The sequence below is a fragment of the Hydra vulgaris genome, chromosome 05, assembly GCF_038396675.1.
Source record: "Hydra vulgaris chromosome 05, alternate assembly HydraT2T_AEP".
Lineage (NCBI taxonomy): Eukaryota > Metazoa > Cnidaria > Hydrozoa > Anthoathecata > Hydridae > Hydra > Hydra vulgaris.
The window spans coordinates 2,920,232-2,934,560 of NC_088924.1; the positions used below are offsets into that span (position 1 = coordinate 2,920,232).

Here is a 14,329-nt window from a genome sequence, read left to right on the forward strand (position 1 = left end):
GTATATTGTTTTTTTCCGAAAGATTCTGAGATTTTTTGAAAGATTCTGACATTTAACCATTCACTGATAGATGAAGGTACCATATTGGAAAATTGGAGCTTCTTACTATTTATATCATATAAAATATTCTAAGTTTTCAAAAGTGGTAATTATTTATAATTAAAATAATTTGCTTAACCTGTATAGCTCTACCTTAAGTTTCCCTACACACTATCCTATATTACTTATCCGCCATTGAATATTTTCAAAAATTGTGGACCTTATTGTGGGGTCTAATTCACACAAATTTAAAGATTTTGTCGTGAAATTTCTTGATGTAAAAATCTTAATTAAGTTTTAACATAGGTTGGTGTGTATATTTGTTACAAAATCAAAGAAAATTTTCTTTTTTTGTAATATAACTTATATATATATATAAAATAGGTGAGATGTTAAACATTAAATTACAATATTAAACATATAAAAATAAAAAAAAAACCTATAAAATTTTATAAAAAATGAAAGATATCAATGGTGTTCAGCAATTTGTAAGAAAATTTTTAATATTACTCTGGAACATGGTCAAACATGGCAATTGACGATTGAATTTTTGATATAATCTAAATTTAAAAATAACAATTATGTTGGCAATTATATATATCATAACTAAATAATAAATATCTTGAATTAATTATAAATATCTTGCATAAATTAAAAATATCTTGCATAAATTATAAATATCTTGAATAAATTATAAATATCTTGAATTTTGTTGAAATTTTAAAAACTTACTTGCTGGTGAAAACGAACTTGCTCAGTTAGATAATTATTCATCATTTCTTTGAAATCACGACATCGTTCTCGATGGAAGTGTTGAATTTCAGCTGTAATATATATTTTTAAGATGATTTAAATTCACGAAAAATGTAAATGTATCAAATTTTGAATAAATAATCGAATAAGTAATTTAAACTTCGATATTTAGAGAAGTGCTAATTCAAATAAGGTCGCTTTAATTCTATAAAATTTGATTTTTTAATCATGACATTCATTAAATAAAAAGGTTAAATTCATTAACTAAAACAACATGTATATTAGCAGATAAAATGTATATATAGAGGCGCTGTTATGTTTCGGGGAGGAGATGGGCGCTTATTTGAGTATTTAAAGTAAATATGGTGAACAAAGTTTAAAATATCTTATGAATTAATAGCGTCAAAGTAATTCAATATAATCACAAAGATTCAATAGAATCACAAAAATAAATCTAGTGAATGTTTAAACTTTTATTCATCATAATAGTAATTGAATTCTTATGAATCTCATGATTCAACAAATAAATTAATAAAAAAAAAAAAAAAAAAAAAGTTATTGGATTCTTCAAAAAATATTAAATTTTTGAAAAAAAGTATAAAAAACATACCAAACATAGCACATGTAATTGTATCCATTCTTTGAGAAACGTTAGCTACTTCAGCATACTAAAAAAAATTTATTGAATGTTAGAATTAGTTAATAAATTTTAAATAAATTAGTAATAATAAAATAGTAACAAAAATTTTAACCTTTAGTTTTTCTTCCTCTTGTAATTTTTGGCATTCTTTTACTTTCGCAAATGCACCCTAAAGAAAACTATGAATGTATATTCATTTATTTACATTATTATTAGTAACAGCCATTACGCCCGGAGAATTGTAAAATTCTTTATATAAATTTGTAATCAGTACGTATTTTATTTTTATAAATAAACCTAGAATTATTTATTAAAAAAAACTAGATTACCCTAACATAAAAATGAAATGTTTACAAAAAAAGGAATAAAATTTTCAAAGTACCTAATTAAATATGCGCAAGTGAGTTGAAAACATTATACTTGCATTGAGTTACATTGACATAGGAACCTTTTACAGCTTTATTTTCATGTAAAGTTTTAAATGTTTAATTGATGAGACCTTCATAGCAAATAAAACTTAATCTTTGATGCAATATCAACAACTTATTTAAAGTTTTAAAGTGTGATCTCATTTGAGCTAATTAAAAAAATCCACAATTTTCATCTAAATAAGGATGATTGTGCTGTTTTTCGAAAACATGACAAACTCTCCTTTTCACCTGAAAACATGACAACTCTTGTCTTTCACCTGAAAACATGATAAATTCTCCACTTTCACCTGAAAACATGATAAATTCTCCACTTTCACCTGAAAACATGACAACTCTTGTCTTTCACCTGAAAACATGATAAATTCTCCACTTTCACCTGAAAACATGACAACTCTTGTCTTTCACCTGAAAACATGATAAATTCTCCACTTTCACCTGAAAACATGACAAACTCTCCTTTTTCACCTGAAAACATGACAACTCTAGTCTTTCACCTAAAAACATAATAAATTCTCCACTTTCACATGAAAACATGACAAAATCTCCTCTTTTAAAACTTGTGTTGGCAAAAATGTTTTAACAAAGCGAAGATCACAGACATTAAGAGACACTGTAAATTAAAATAAGATTGGTGTTCACTTTACTCTAAGTTTTTAACTTTTTGTTTGTACAGAATGTAAATCTGATTATACAGACAAAACTAATTTCTGTTTAAAGACATGAATTGTTAAGTACGATAGAAAAGATAAAAACTTTCATATTTATAACTCAAAAGAAAGTTGTTCTTTTTATTCAGGGTTCGTTGCCAAGTATTTAAAATTCCGACTTTTCCCTGACTTTTTTAAAAAATCAGACAAATTTCCCTGGCCATTTTCAACAATAGTTTTTATAAAATGTTTAAAATTATTATCTACTGTAATGGAAATGCTAAAATTATACATGGTTTGAATGACTAAACTTATAAAACTTAGCTATTAGTTAAGTTGGATATTAGTATGGATCTTATTATACATGTTAGTATGGATCTTATTATACATGTTAGTATGGATCTTATTATTAAGGATGACTAAGAAAAACATAAGTTTCAGAAAAAGTAAACGAGTAGCACCAACAAAAACATAATAGCTTAATTGTAAAACGAATAACTTGTCAATCTGAATTCCCTGAGTTTTCCATGATTATCTAAAGAAAAAAATAATTCCCTGACTTCTCCAGGTTTTCCATGACTTTAGCCAAAATTAAAGAAACTTTCCAGGTTTTCCAGGTACAGTACGAACCCTGTTATTATAATAATAATTATTTTGATTTTAATAGTTTTGATAATAATGATTATTTTGAAAAAATGTAATAACATTAAACTTAAAAAGTGTATTGGCGTATTGAGTTTAAAAAATCCTTTGACAAATATCTATGAAAAATCCTGACACTTGCCATTCAGTTCATAAAAATTTAACTTGTTTGTTAAAAAATTTAACATCGCTTAAAATTATTTTTATACTTATCATGTATCTATAAGAAATTTTTAATCAATTTTATGACTTCTATTTTCATTTTCATATACCATATTTTATACCGCTTTTAAATAGATTTTAAATATTATTTTTTACTAAAACTTAAATTGAGAACAACAACATGTAATATTGAGAACAACAACACGTAGTCAAAACATGTCATGTAATTATAAAAATGCTGTAAATTGAAGAGCTTATGTAAGTGATACTATATGTATCCCCGTAAGTGATACTATATGTATATATATATAAATATATATATATATATGTAAATACATACATATATATGTATGTATACTAGGGTGTTTCATATTTTATCAATTTTTGAAATTAAACTCGCGAATCGATTTATAAATTGACCATTTATATGAAAATAAGTTTGAAAAAAAAAAAAGTATGTTTGTACAATTTTTAGGGTCCCCGCCAGTTCGATTTTGGGCAAAAATGTTGGGTGTTTTAAACGCCTGGTGGGGACCTTAAAACTTATCCTATAAAATTTTTTATTCTTTTAAATAATATATGTTGGATTGGATATTAATTACATAAAAGGAGCATGTTGAAAAAATTAAGATACGCCGCCGAGTTATAAAATACGCCTCCGAGTTATAAAATACGCCACCGAGTTATAAAATAGGTTTTTGTAAATATTAATAACTCGGAGGCGTATCTTAATTTTTTCAACATGCTCCTTTTATTTAATTAATATCTAATCCAACATATATTATTTAAAAGAATAAAAAATTTTATAGGATAAATTTTAAGGTCCCCGCCAGGCGTTTAAAACACCCAACATTTTTGCCCAAAATCGAACTGGCGGGGACCCTAAAAATTGTACAAACATACTTTTTTTTTTTTCAAACTTATTTTCATATAAATGGTCAATTTATAAATCGATTCGCGAGTTTAATTTCAAAAATTGATAAAATATGAAACACCCTAATGTATACATATATATATAAATATATATATATATACATACATATATATATATATACATATATATATATAAATACATATATGTATATATATATACATATATGTATATATATACACACACACATATATATATATATATATATATATATATATATATATATATATATATATATATATATATATATATATATATATATATATATATATATATATATACATATATATATATGCAAAATTATACTATTGAATAAATATTAATATCTACCTTATGGACATTAATGATTTCTGGATAAGTTGACAGTAGTCCAGTATATTCACGAAGGACTTCTAGAACATGAAGCATATCTTTTTTTGGCTAAAAATTCAATAAACATTTATCCATTGAAAATTAATGGAAACTTTTACTTTTAGTAAAAAAATTAAAGAAAGCTTTTAGTTTTAATATTTGAACAATTTTCACATCTTATTTCTTATATATTTTAAATTCTCAAGATATCAAACTAAATATTTGTTCTTTTTTCTACAATTCAATATTCTACATATCGAAATGCCAAAAATCTGAAAAAGACTATCATTTAGATGTACATACACATACAAACATGTGATATCTGAAAAAGACTATCATATCTACACATACATGCATGTACATTTATTAAAAGTAAGATAAAGACTTTTATCTTACTTTTGTTAAAATCACATGTAACGTAAACAAATGTTTTCAAAATGTAATTTATTTAGAAGCAGATATTTTGTAAAATAATACTAGAATAGAATAATACTAAACTGCCAAACAATACCATTGGTCAAAATTTTTTCCAAATAATGACAAATTTGGATTTTATGCCATCTGGCATCACAGAACTAAATCATATTTTTTAACTATGAAAACCATTTCAACATCTTTCAGATTTATTAGTGATGTACCAATGAAAAAGGTTTAAAATCGGATTTGTGGATGAAAAGATTGTGGCTAATAAAAAGGTTTAATGTATGTATATAAAGGTAATATATATTAATATTAGCCAATAAATAAATAGTTGAGCTGATAAATTGGCTAATCCCAATTTATCAGATCAACTAGTGGTCAATAATAGACCAATTAATCTGCCTATATTAAAGCCAATTAATTGTCTTAGTCGAGGCATCAACATTAGTTAATAGGCCAAACCACTACTGGTGCATAGACACAACTTATATATATCAGGGTTATGCAAATTACATACCTAATATTGATATATTACTTTTATATACATACATTAAAACCTTTTTATCGGTACATGACTAAGGTTTATAAAATATTATTGCAATGTTAAGTTGAAAAAATATTATTGTTAGGTTAAGTATGACCTTAAATATATAGTTAAACAAATGCACAAATAAAAATATAAAAAAATAATAAAATAAAAGAAATTAAAAATAAAATAAAGTTTTCATTCTATCTTCATTCAACTTGTTTATGATGTTTCAAATTAATAAGAACATATTTTGAGTAAGAAAAAAAAGTTTATTACAAATAGTTAATAACGAATATATGATAAAACAAAATAATAATAAAAAAGTTAATTACAAATATATAAATATTTATTAATATAGTATAAAGAGATTAAAATGCATAAATATTTACATTATTTATATTATTATCATTATTATATATAGATATATATATATTTAAAACATCTTTGCTTCCAACAAGGCTGCAAGCAACCACTAATTAAAGTTGGAAGTTACTGGAAGAGAAAAGATGAAGATTGTAGAACAAGATAACAATTGACAGGCGACTTAAAGGATTGCAAATTATATAAATCAGGAAAGCCAGACAAAGGAAGCGAATTCGAAAGAACTGATGTTCGAGGAAAAAAAACTAGACAATAAAAGTTTTTGGAGCACTAAGGAACAGCCATAGAAAAAGGATGAAACTTAATTGAATGACGAGTAACACGAGAATGGATTTTAGTAGATGGCACAAGAGACACTAGCTCATTAGAGCAGTGCCCATTATAGTATTTGTAGAAAAAAAAAAAAGAGAAGCAACATTACGACGGTGTGATAATGGTTGGAGGTTGACTGCAAGAGCAGGTCCAACTATGTTTACAATGCGTTTTTGCACCTTGTCAAAGAGAGAAAGGGCATCATTAGAAGATCCGCCCCAGATATGGCAACATTATTCCATACAAGGCCGGATTTGAATATATTATATTATAGAGATAGAGAATAGAATCCGAAGTAAGAAAGTGTTGAGCTTGATAAAAAGATACAACCTTAGCAGATGCTAATTTTGCAACTGATTTGGTATATGGTTTCCAAGAAAGATTGGAAGTAAGAGTTAATCCTAGAAGATGAAGAGTTGATCACTCATTGAGTACATCACCATTCATAAATATAGGAAGATCTAAATTATTGCGATAACAATTGGCTGAAAAAAATTGAGTTTTATCTGTATTGAAGTTCACCAGCCACTGTGAGCCCCATGCTGTAGCAGAAGTGAGATCCTCTTCAAGCTCAAATGTCCCCTACAAGCATTAAGAGAGTGTTGGTTTCTTATCTCGACAAGAGTAAATGATAGTATCATCAGCAAACAATGCCACCTTAGAAGTGAGAACATCTGGAAGATCGTTAATGTAAATTAAAAAGAGTATAGGGCCAAGGATAGAACCTTGAGGAACCCCTGAAGTTACAGAATAAGAAAAAGAGTGTTGTCCATCGAGGACAACTTTTATACTACGATTAGAAAGGAAGGATTCAATAATCTTAAAGGTGTTGCAAGATAACCATAAGAAGAAGGGTTATGGGGAAAACCAGCATGCTAAACTTTATCAAAAGCTGTTAAAATGTCCAGAGCGATGGCCTTAACCTTCTACTGTCTAACCTAGTAAAAACCTATCAGTTATTACTGTTAGCAAATCACTTGTTGAACTAGAAGATCGAAATCCACATAGATGATCAGAAAGTAAGTTATTAGATTCAAGATGAGAAATTAAGTGTTTGTTAATTAAAGATTCAAAAACCTTGCTTATGATAGGAAGGAGACTAATGGAACGGTAGTTAGACAAATCAGATCGCTCTCCAGAATGTTTGAAGATAGGGATAACAGATGCCGCTTTCCAACAGGCTGGAAAACAAGACTTTGATAAGCACTTGTTGAACAGTTTTGATAGTATAGACGACAGCTCCGGAGAACACTTCTGCAAGACACAACAGGTATGTTGTCCGGGCCACAAGCTGTAGAAGAGTCTAGGCCGGAAATCACTTTAGATACAGATACTGGAGTGATATAAATGTCAAGCAATGGATAAACCTGTTTGTTGGCAATATCAGGTAGAACGCAACTAGTGGAATCAAGAGATGATATTGATAAAAAGTTTTTAGCAAACAATTCAGCTTTGTCTTTAGGTGAGGTGACAAAGTCTGAACCATACAAGAGAGGTGGAATTATAGATTTGCCCTTATTATTAATACTAATAAAGATTCTCCAGAAGTCACGAGAGCCTAATTTTTGAGATGAGATACGAGATTTCATGACCTGAGAATAGCGGGCTTTGGTGTTAGACAAAACTTTTTTACAATGGTTTCTAGCAGTAATAAACAGACATCTGTTTTCTGGAGAATTGTTTTGCTAATAAATATGGAAGTAACTGTTTCGATTAGCAATCGCAGCAGCACAGTGTGAGGAAAACCATGGAGGAGAGTGAGGCTTGACCTGGAATTGTCGAGAGGGAACAAAAGATTCCATGCCAGCCTGAATCCACGAAGTTATGTAAGAAGCACATTTGTCGACAGGAAGACAAAAGATTTCTACCAAAAGGGCCATCATGAAGAAAATCACGGAAAGAATCCCAGTCAGCTTTACTGTAGTTGTAAGAGGTACGATAATAAGGGGATTCAGGTGATAAAGAATGAGATATTAGTTTTAGAGAGATCAAACTGTGATCAGAAGCACCTAAGGGTGAATGTGGAGAAACTGAGCACTGACTAGGATCAGAAACAAGACATAAGTCGAGTAGAGAAGGTAACTGGTCCGGGTTGTCTGGAAAGCGAGTTGGAAAGTTGACTATTTGAGTTAAGGATTGAGAAAGGCAAAAGTTGTGGGCTTTAATGCCTGCAGAATCACTGACACTAGAGCCAAGCCATTCAGAGTAGTGAGCATTAAAGTCACCGACAACAACTATATTGGCTGATGGACAAAGAGAGAGGGCTTGGTCAATATGATCAGAAATAACATCAAAAAGAGCACAGCCTTGAGATGAAGGAGAGCGATATGGAACAAAGAGAAAGCCGATAGAGTGAAGTGGTGCTAAACAAAAGCTCATAAAAGAATAGTCTGTGGATTCAAACCTAGTTTCACGACAAATAGGTGAATTCTTACGAATGTAAATGCCCAGGCCAAGCATGTGACTATTGGAGTCTTTACGAATAAAAGGAACATAACCATCAACACTAAGATCACAAGATGAGACAGCTGAACTCAAATTAGTCTCACAAAGAGCAAGTAGGTCTGGTGAACTTTGCAGAACAGAAGAAAAAGTTACTTCGACGACCACGACCAATATTAGCGAATGATAGGTTTAGAGAACGTAGTGATGATGATGGTTATTTGTGTTTTATAGTTTTTGGATTTGATTGAAGAACATGACTCAAAACATAGATAGTACTCAGAACGCTGTTTAATAGCCCAAGCAATTGCCTCATTACTACTAATAAACCCTAAGCCGTAACAAAGGGCTCTAAATGGGGCTTCCGCAATGCACACCAAAAGTACAAACAGGGACACCATCCATGCGCAACATGGCACTGTTAATACTTTGATATTTTTCAGCTGTTGATGGAATCAGCCTCTCTGAGAGCTACCACAGAGTTCGGGAAACCTGACTACCAGCCGGCCTCAGAACCATAAAACTGAGTTTTAGAGCTGTACCCTCATTATGAGATAATAGAATGAGTTGCCTAGTCATAAAGACAGAGACACAAGCAAAACCCATGCATTGAGTCAAGAAGATGCAGCATTCAACATCCTAAACTGGAAAAAATGTATTAAAAATACATCTAAATATATAAATAAATTAGTATTTTTTACGTAACAAACATTTTGAACTTCGAATTTACAATTAAATTTATACATTGAATCAATAAAAAATGAAATATATATATATATTATATATATATATATATATATATATATATATATATATATATATATATATATATATTATATATATATATATTATATATATATATATTATATATATATATTATATATATATATATATATATATATATATATATATATATATATATATATATATATATATATATATATATATATAACATATATATATATATATATATATATATATATATATATATATATATATATATATATATATATATATATATATATATATATATATATATGAATGTATATATATATGTATGAATGTATATATATATATATATATATATATATATATATATATATATATATATATATATATATATATATATATATATATATATATATAAAATATATATATATACATATATATATAATATATATATATATAATATATATATATATATATATATATATATATATATATATATATATATATATATATATATATATATATATATATATATATATATATATATATATATATTATATATATTACAAAAGTTGTAAAATCTTTGAAAAAAATACCTGGTCAGCGCACAAGTCTCCAATATCATTATACTGTTGAGCAGTGTGATCCATAGCTTGTGTCAATGCAAGTGAGTCTGTTAAATTAAAATATTATGAACAATTTTAATTTTTATTATAAAAGTGTGAGTAAAAATTCACGTTATCTTACATACAGATACATGAATATAATTTACTTTTTAAAACATAAAAGTTAATTATGGATATCTGAAAATTTCTAACTGTGAGTGTCCGATACCAAATAGAAATAGTCAATTTATAATTTTGTTTTATTTGTATAACTTAATGTAAATCATTTTTAAGAAACTGCAATAAAAACCTACATACTAATTTATGTTTTAAAATATTTCTTTAATAATCAATGCTCAAACTTAATTTATCAAATATTTCTTTGGTCACACTAGTGCGGCAACTCTTACCTTTTGTTATGACTTTAAAAAAACCCTTTTGAAAATTTCAAAATATGGCAGCACACTAACACGAAGATAAGTTTCACATAACTTTGTTTATAGCATTTAAAAAACATTTTACTGTATAAACTTCTGAAAATTTTTCGGCACACCAAAGTGCTGCATCAGAATGGTTGAGAATCACTGTGCGAGTTCTGAACAGTTCTGAAATTTCTCGGCAACAGAACAGTTGAGAATGCAAGTGTGATAGTCATGATAAAATATAAAACTTATTAAAAAATTCAATAGAAAATAATTGCATTAAAACAAATATTATTGTTAAATAAAACTTATTATAAACTTATAAAAATTATTATTTAAAAAAAAAAAAACTGTTTGGTTTTTATTTCTTTGTTATTGAAAATGATTTTTAATGAATTAATTTACCTCGCACATTTTCAAATATTTTAAATCACTTGTGTTATATTACTACTATTATTTTTTACATTTTTTATTTCTTAGTGTATTAAATAATTGACATGTATAAGTAATCAAATATACAGTAAACAAATTATTTTATGCAAACTTTTTTCTTTTTCTAAAAGAAGATAAAATTCTTTTTTTCTTTTTCTAAATGAAGATAAAATTCTTTTTTTCTTTTTCTAAATGAAGATAAAATTCTTTTTTTCTTTTTCTAAATGAAGATAAAATTCTTTTTTTCTTTTTCTAAATAAAGATAAAATTCTTTTTTTCTTTTTCTAAAAGAAGATAAAATTCTTTTTTTCTTTTTCTAATTGAAGATAAAATTCTTTTTTTCTTTTTCTATAAGAGATGATAAAATTCTTTATTCCTTTTTCTAAAAGGAATATAAATTTTTTTTTTCTTTTTCTAAAAGAAGATAAAATTCTTTTTGTTTCAATGTACTTAATATTATACTCTTAGCATTTTAAATATATATTTTTTTAAACATCTCCATCTCCAAAAAGGCTGCAAGCAACCACTATTAGAGTTAATAGTTACTGGAAGAGAAAAGATGAACTTTATAGAGCAAGATAATGATTAACAGATGACTTAAAAGATTTCAAAAACTTCCTTCATCTTGTTTTCCTAATTATATGAATCAGGAAAGCAAGATAAAGGAAGCAAATTCCAAAGAACTAATGTTCAAGGAAAAAAACTAAACGAATAAGAGTTTTTGGAGCACTTAGGAACAGTCACAAAAAAAGGATAAGACTTAATTGAATGAGGAGTAACACGAGAATGAATTTTAGTAGATGGCACAAGAGATACTAGCCCTTTAGAGCAGTGCCCATCATAGTATTTGTAAAAAAGAGAAAGAGAAGCAGCATTACGACAATGTGATAATAGCTAGAGGTTGGCTGCAAGAACAAGTCCGATTATGTTTACAATGCATTTTTGCACCTTATCTAAAAGAGAAAGAGCATCATTAGAAGATCCGCCCCAGATATGGCAACAGTATTCCATACAAGGCCGGATTTGAGATTTATAGAGATAGAGAACAGAATCCGAAGTAAGAAAGTGATGAGCTCGATAAAGAGATGCAATCTTAGCAGATGCTAATTTTGCAATGGACTTGATATATGATTTACAAGAAAGATTGGAAGAAAGAGTTAATCCTAGAAAGATGAAGGGCAGATGATTCATCAAGTACATTACCGTTCATAAATATAGAAAGATCTAAATTATTGCGATAACGATTGGCTGAAAAAAATTGAGTTTTATCTGAATTAAAGTTCACCACCCACTGTGATCCCCATGCTGAAGTAGAAGTGAGATCCTCTTCAAGCTCAAATGCCCCCTCCAAGCAATTAGAGAGTGTTAACTTCTTATCAAGACAAGAATAAATTGTAGTATCATCAGCAAACAATGCCACCTTAAATGTGAGAATATCTGGAAGATCGTTAATGTAAATTAAAAAGAGTATAGAGCCAAGGATAGAATCTTGAGAAACCCCTAAAGATACAGAATATGGAGAAGAGTGCTGTCCATTGAGGACGACTTTATCTAATGCACGATAAAACCTATCAGTTATTACTGTTAGCAAATCACTTGTTAAACTAGAAGATCAAAATCCACATAGATGATCAGAAAGTAAGTTATTAGATTCAAGTTATGAGAGATTAAGTGTTTGTTAATTAAAGATTCAAAAACCTTGCTTATGATAGGAAGGAGACTAATGGAACGGTAGTTAGACAAATCAGATCGCTCTCCAGAATGTTTGAAGATAGGGATAACAGATGCCGCTTTTCAACAGGCTGAAAAACAAGACTCTGATAAGCAATTGTTGAATAGTTTTGAGAGTATAGACGATAGCTCCAGAGAACACTTCTGCAAGACTATAACAGGTATGTTGTCTAGGCCACAAGCTGTAGAAGAGTCCAAGCAGGAATTCACTTTAGATACAGAAGCTGGAGTGATACGAATGTCAAGCAATGGATCAACCTGTTTGTTGGCAATATCTGGTAGAACGCAACTAGTGGAATCTAGATATAATATTGATGAAAAGTTCTTAGCAAACAATTTAGCTTTGCCTTTAGGTGAGGTAACAAAATCTGAACTATACAAAAGAGATGGATTAACAGATTTGCCCTTATTATTGATACTGTTAAAGATTCTCCAGAAGTCACGAGAGTGTAATTTTTGAGATAAAATCCAAGATTTCATGACCTGAGAATAGCGGGCTTTGGCGTTAGACAATACTTTTTTACAATGGTCTCTAGCGGTAATAAACAGACATCTGTTTTCTAGAGAATCTTTTTGCTGATAGATATAACTTTTTGCTTTCTAAAATATATTAAAATAATTTACCATATTATCAAAAGTTATTAAGACCCTTTTTTAAAAAAGGTCAAAGTATATATTAAAGTTGGTTTCAGTACACTCACAGTCCTGGATGTATATACATTAATAATTAATCAAATATACATACTTTAAAAAAAGAATAATACAATACAAGTAAAATAAAGTCTAATAATAAATAAATATATAAATATTAATAATATAAATATAATAATAGATAAAAACTTTGATTGATTTTTTCAATCTTATTTCAATCTTATTTCTAATCAATTTGACCAAGTCTGTTCTTTTTATCCATCAGCAAATATTGTTGTTACTGGTGACTTTAAGGCACATCACACTGATTGACCTGGTTTTAGTGCTACCAACCCTGCCAGGACTAAATCTTTTATATTTCTCAATCTCTTTCTCAGAGAGTTTGTTAAAAAAAAATAATTGATCTTATCTCTGACCCTCGCTTGTGCTCAGATTATCTTTATTCTTGTATTGGTGGTTTGGACCATGCAATGATAAACAATGACTTTTATATCATACTTCTTCTTCAGACCCTATCCTTGTACTACTTACTACTACCTTAAAGCTGTAAACTTACGATTACCTTAAAGCTGACTAGGATTCTTTTTGTTACTTTCTTCATGATGGTCATGTTATTTATATATATAGTTTTTATGGACATATATATACATATACGTCTATAAAAACTAATCATAGAATTAAAAATGCCATTGAAGGCCAACACTATTTCCAGTAACCTCTAGGGTACCACAAGATTCTTGGGTCCTGTATTGTTTCTCATCTACATTAATGATCTTGCTGATAATCTTACATCTAAGGTATTTGCTGGCAACACAACTATGCCAAGCTTGAACCTCTGTCCCATTGTCAAAAAGTTGCATCTCTTACTCTTTTCTACAAATGCTATTGTGGTCACTACTCAAACAAGCTATCATCTCTTGTTCCATCAATTAATCTCAATCTCACATGATTTGTCATTCTGCAAAGTCACATCCTTTTACTATAACTATCCCTTTATGCTTTAAAAACTTTTATTCAGCTAGGTTTTTAATGCTTTATGTTTTCTCAACTCATAAAAGTTTTTTAAGTTTTCTGTCAAA

The 14,329-nt window shown here is 28.1% G+C and overlaps 1 protein-coding gene across 1 annotated transcript in view; it reads right to left on the minus strand.

Moving 5' to 3' along the window:
- Positions 1–380: 380 nt before the first annotated feature.
- The window catches only part of LOC136071795 (sorting nexin-9-like), a 57,212-nt gene continuing 43,263 nt past the window's right edge, over positions 381–14,329 (minus strand). The window contains exons 12-17 of the mRNA XM_065797099.1: positions 10,006–10,082; positions 4,576–4,665; positions 1,545–1,601; positions 1,403–1,460; positions 772–863; positions 381–599 (exon numbers count right to left, since the gene is read on the minus strand). Coding sequence (XP_065653171.1) covers positions 546–599; positions 772–863; positions 1,403–1,460; positions 1,545–1,601; positions 4,576–4,665; positions 10,006–10,082 — 428 coding nt within the window. The 3' untranslated portion in view covers positions 381–545. The remainder of the gene's footprint in view (positions 600–771; positions 864–1,402; positions 1,461–1,544; positions 1,602–4,575; positions 4,666–10,005; positions 10,083–14,329) is intronic.